At 38.4% G+C, this 5,796-nt stretch overlaps 1 protein-coding gene across 1 annotated transcript in view; it reads right to left on the bottom strand.

The window, feature by feature from the left end:
- LOC106883066 (ATP-binding cassette sub-family F member 3) overlaps positions 1 to 5,796 on the bottom strand; it is a 39,961-nt gene that overhangs the window by 5,755 nt on the left and 28,410 nt on the right. Inside the window, exons 13-15 of the mRNA XM_052970967.1 lie at positions 5,595 to 5,639; positions 3,881 to 4,010; positions 1,912 to 2,158 (exon numbers count right to left, since the gene is read on the bottom strand). Coding sequence (XP_052826927.1) covers positions 1,912 to 2,158; positions 3,881 to 4,010; positions 5,595 to 5,639 — 422 coding nt within the window. The remainder of the gene's footprint in view (positions 1 to 1,911; positions 2,159 to 3,880; positions 4,011 to 5,594; positions 5,640 to 5,796) is intronic.

Below are 5,796 nucleotides of genomic sequence, written 5' to 3'. Positions count from 1 at the left end.
CACCAAACCTTAATCACAATTTATGTTCCTAACACTAGCTTAATAATGACTAAGTTATTTTACGAAATTCTTTGTTATATTTAAAGTAACTGAAAGAAACACAGAGCATCTCAAAATAAATACAGTAACGAAAGGGTTAAGTAGGTGCAGGTGTGACTCTGTTAAGGACCTTGCTTCCCAACCATATGGTCAGGCCCACTGTGTGGCACCTTGAGCAAGTGTCTTCTACTATAGCCTTGGGCCAACCAAAGCTTTGTGAGTGGATTTGATATACAGAAACTAAAACAAGCCTGTTGTGTATGTGTGTGTGTCTTTGTGTCTGTGTTTGTCCCCAACCAACACTTGACAACTGGTGTTAGCGTGTTTAGGTCCCTGTAACTTAGCAGTTCAGCATATGAGGTAGATAGAAAAAATACCAGGCTTTTAAAAAAAATGAGTACTGGGGTCGATTCTTTGAACTAAAAATTCTTCAAGGGGGTACCCCAGCATGGCTGCAGTCTAATAACTGAAACATGTAAAAGATAAAAGAAGTGGTGAGGTATGGCAGTAAGTTCTCAGATTTAATTCCAAATAGAACCATTTCACATATCACTTAGAAAGATAAGGATGTTAGAAATTCCCTTTATATTGAAAGCTTCATGTTTACATTCCTTGTTGACAACAGTAGATCATCATCATTTTAACATCCACTTTTCCATGCTTGTATGGGTCAGACAGAGTTTACTGAGGCACATTTTCCACAGCTGGATGCCCCACATGTTGCCCACCTTCCATTTTCAAGCAAGGTAACATTTCGCCATTGATAGACATACTTTTGTAGAATATTGGAAATGAGTGACACTGTTTATACAACAGTGACAACCATTTTACAACTAACATGTGATGTCAAGATGTTGGCACTCCGTCGCTTATGATGTCGAGGGTTCCAGTTGATCCGATCAACGGAACAGCCTGCTCGTGAAATTAACGTGCAAGTGGCTGAGCACTCCACAGACACGTGTACCCTTAACGTAGTTCTCGGAGAGATTCAGCGTGACAGTGTGACAAGGCACAACAGAAACAGGAAGTAAGAGTGAGAGAAAGTTGTGGTGAAAGAGTACAGCAGAGTTCGCCACCATCCCCTGCTGGAGCCTTGTGGAGCTTTAGGTGTTTTCGTTCAATAAACACTCACAACGCCCGGTCGGGGAATCGAAACCGCGATCTTATGACCGCGAATCCGCTGCCCTAACCACTGGGCCATTGCGCCTCCACGATGTCAAGATAAGGAGACACAAACATCAAGGAAATAGGCACAGTAGCTGAAACAAGTTCAATATGGTTATGGTTATGGTTGATAAGAGACTGAAAGTGGAGCCCTTCTGTAGGTGAAAACTAAGTCAGTTCTAGCTGCCTCACTCAGGTGAAGTGTACAGGCTAAAGCACAAAACGTCTGTAACCCTAAGATATCTACTGACGACATGGAAAAGTTTCCAGCATTACAATGGATTTAGAAGAGCTTGCAAAAATTATGAGTAGCTCCTGCAGGGTACGGATCCTCTTGAGTGCACTGCACCCACAGCAAGTAATTTCTAGCATAGCCTGAGTGAGTGAATTTGGTAGATTGAAACAATGCAGGAGGAGAGAAAGAAAAAGAGACAGACAGACGGAGAGAGTGTGTGTGAGTGTATGTGTGTATGCATGTGTGCATGCTGCATTTCTATGTGCACATGTGTATATTTGCATCTACGTTTCTTACAGGCACACACGCCACAACCACCACCACCACTTGACAAGCAGTATTGTCTTTTTTTGGTTTATGTCTCTGTAACTTAACAGTTTGACAAAAATAGACCAAGAGAATAAGTGCCGGGCTTAAGAAAAGAAACATAAATACTGGGGTCAATTTGTTTCAAACCCTTCAAGGCAGCACACCAGCACAACTGCCATTCAATGACTGAGACAAATAAAAGACACAACAGGTATTGGCAAGAAACTTACCTGTGTATCGCAATGCCAATAGTTCTATAGATGATATATCCATTTCAAGCTGGTCCACATGATGTTGGCTGAAATAACCAATTTTCAAATTTCTATGAGCATTTCGTAAACCTTTCACAGGGTTTAATTCGCCAAGTAAAATCTTTAGAAGTGTAGTTTTACCAGCACCGTTTTCACCAACCTGAAACAAATACAGTATACAGTAAGAAATGAGTCTAAATATAGTGTTTCAAAGTAAAAGTTCAAGTTTTGCTGTGATTTCAAATCTAGCTACAGTCATTATGTTGCATCTTTACAAAATAGATAATCATGGTAATATAGAAAAATACAAATCGACAGAAATGAATTGTATTCTGCAGACAATACCATTTAGAATATATTTTATAGGGAACAATGAAACTTGAAGCTGATATAGTTATAAATAACAGCGTGTAAACAAGGAGTTAAAAAAACCCTCTGGACAGAAAAAGTCAAAAACTACCCATGCTTTGATCAAATGCCACATAAAAAGCACCGGTGCTAGTGCCACATAAAAAGCATTGTTGATGGAGCCATGTATAAAACACTGGTACTGGTGCCACATACAAAGCACTGATGCCGGTGCCACATAAAAAGCACACAGTACAATCTATAAAGTGGTTGGTGTCAGGAAAGGCATCCAGCTGTAGAAGCCATACCAAAACAGACGATGGAACCTGAGTCAGTTCCTGGCCTTGCCATCACGGAAAAGTGACATTAAATGATGATGATGATGATGACAGAACATCTGTCATGTTTGCAGCAGATGTGGATTTATGTCCCAAAGGCAGCCTTTGACATTTTCTCTCCAAAGGGCTTTCTAACCAAATATTTTACATGCTATTCATTATAGCTTTATCAGCTTCAAGTTAAACTGTTCCAGAAAGAATTATTTCATGTTCTCTCGAAATTTCAAAATTCTTATGATGTCAACAATTAAAAAAAAAAAATTTTTTTCTCAAATTTTGCAACTCTGGTTTGCCACTAATCATTGACTGTGACCAACTTATGTTGCAAAAATGTTACAGATGGTGTCAAAAATTTAAAAAACTGTAATCTCACGGACACTAAACTTCCACTTTATGATATGGAAAAATTAGCAAAGTAAATATAGTTATTTGTTACAGGGTTTTCAAGTAATCCACAATATTTGAAAGTAAAACTTCAAAGTCACATAAGGAAACTTGGGCAAGTGCCTATAGTACTACTATAGCCCAGGGTCAAATAATGCCTTGTGAATGAATGTTGTTGACAGAAACTGCCCCCGCCCCATCACTCACCTACCATGACTACCACTGTTTGACAACCAGTGTTGGTTTGTTTACGCATGCAAAACTTAACAGTTCAGCAAATACACTGATAAAATAAGAACCAGACATTGACCCAGCAGCATTTAGATTATTCAGATTACATCGTCATCATTTAACGTCCACCTTCCATGTTGGCATGAGTTGGACGGTTTGACAGGAACTGGCCAGGTAGAAGACTGCACCAAACTTCTGTGTCTGTTTTGGCAAGGTTTTTATGGCTGGATGCCCTTCCTAACACCAACCACCTCATGGAGTGGACTGAATGCATTTTTATGTGGCACAAGCACAGGCAAAGTCAGTTTTGGTATTGTTTCTACAGCTGGATGTCCTTCCAAGTGCCAACCACTTTACAGTGTGGACTGTCAAATTATTTTGAATTAATCATGCATTATCTCATAGCTTTGAGATTTTGATGATGTGATTGTTTAGTTTTAGATTGCTGTTGTAGGGTAGGTATGAGCGGCCAAACATGGCTGGCTTGAACATAATAAAGCAGGTAGAATATTTCTGCCGGTTTAAATGCTAAAGTATTAAAAATAATAAAGAATGGGATCAAAATAAAAGACACTACTTACAATACATATACGGGATTCCATGGAGGCACTGACACAGATATTGTGAAATATTACTTGATCTTCATTATAATAAAATATAACATCATCCAGTTGTAAAATTGGAGGTGATAATTTATTACATTCAGGAAATCTATAAAACAAAAAAAAAATAAATAAATAAAAAATAAACAAGTAGGTGCAAGCATGGTTGGGTGGTGAGAAGCTTGCTTCCCAACTACATGGTCCCAGGTTCAGTTGCACTGCATGGTACCTTGGGCAAGTGTCTTCTATTATAGCCTTGTGAATGGATCTGGCAGATGGAAACTGAAAAAAGGCCCATTGTGTGTGTGTGTGTGTGTGTGTGTGCGCGCGCGCGCGTCTGTATGTGTGCACACGTGTGTGAATGTGCATGTATGTGTGCATGCACATGTGTGCATGTATGTATCAAAAGGACAGAAGATAGTACTAGACTTCTGTGTCTATTTTGGCATGGTTTTTATGGCCAGACAGCCTTCCCAACACCAAGTTACATATAGAACCCCACTGATCCATACCATCAGTGTTGTCCAAGGGAGAGGCAAAGGCTGATACAGCTTGGCACCAATGAAGGCACAACTCATTTCTACAACTGGAGCAATATAAAATAAAGTGTCTTGCTCAAGAACACAACACATAGCCCAGTCCAGGAATCAACCTTACAACTGTAAACCCAATGTTCTAATCACTGAGCCATGCACCTTCACTATATATAACTTCACTGTTTAACACCATTATGGGTTGGCTTTTGGGTATCTTTAGTGTAGCTTTTGATACCTTTACCACAAGCATTTGGACCAGGTTTCAAGTCACATGATAACTCAATATCTTGAAATGCAACTTCCTACTCTAACAAACTAAGAATCATCATTTGTTCCTCCCACTCTTCTACTAGTCCCTTGTACCCTGTGAACAGTCATGGGCACAGCACTATGCCAAAAATAAAAATAAAAAACCTTTTATTACTCGAACAGGCAGACTGCCTTTGCCACAAAGAGAAACCTTGTCTATCCCTTTAACTTTTTAGCATTCAGATTACTCTATAAAATATAATGCTTATTTATTCACACTGTTTTGAATTAATTGTGCATGATCTCGTAGCTTCAAGATTGTGATGATATAATTGTATGTTCTTAGAAAGATATCGTAGGTGGATGTGAGAGACTGCATTTGGCTAGCTTGAACATAAAACAGGAAGAATATTTGGGTTGCATACAGCCAGCTTAACTTGTTAGCATTTAAACTGATCATATCAGACCCGAACATTCTACCTTGTTTTACTATAATCAAACTTGCCAGATTCAGCCTCTTACACCTACCCGACAATTTCATTCTAGAAACAAATAATCACATCATCAAAATCTTGAAGCTGCAAGATCATGCAGGATTAATTCAAAACAATGTGAATCAGTAAGCATTACATTTGACAGAGTAATCTGAATGTTAACCCCTTGCAGACAGGAAGCAATACTGACCGCATCAAAACACTGCCTCATTCTGTGTGGCACCGTGTTTTCAACTATACCACACTGAGAAGAATCTGTAAATATACACTGTAAAGTATATATTTAGACTGTCAGTACTAAATCCGTCTTCAAGGGGTTACAGAGCTAAATGCTAAAGAGTCAAACACTAACTACCACCTTTTACTTTTTTTTTTTTGCTTTTGAATTCGATGAGTTGACAAAAGAAAACTTACTTGAGTATAACCTCACTTTCTTTAGCAACAGGTTTCAGTTCAGGGCTACAAAACATAGTTTAAAAGAAATTAATGTATGTTAAGACATGTTAATAGGAATTTTTAAAATAATCTAAACTTCTTTTGCCTTGTTTTAAACAGTGAAGACAAACAAAATTCATATCAATAAGATAAAATTCTTAAAGCAGGACTTCAATTTTAA

The sequence above is a fragment of the Octopus bimaculoides genome, chromosome 10, assembly GCF_001194135.2.
Source record: "Octopus bimaculoides isolate UCB-OBI-ISO-001 chromosome 10, ASM119413v2, whole genome shotgun sequence".
Lineage (NCBI taxonomy): Eukaryota > Metazoa > Mollusca > Cephalopoda > Octopoda > Octopodidae > Octopus > Octopus bimaculoides.
The sequence above is the reverse complement of the archived record's forward strand: the minus strand, read 5'-3'. Positions and strand labels throughout refer to the sequence as shown.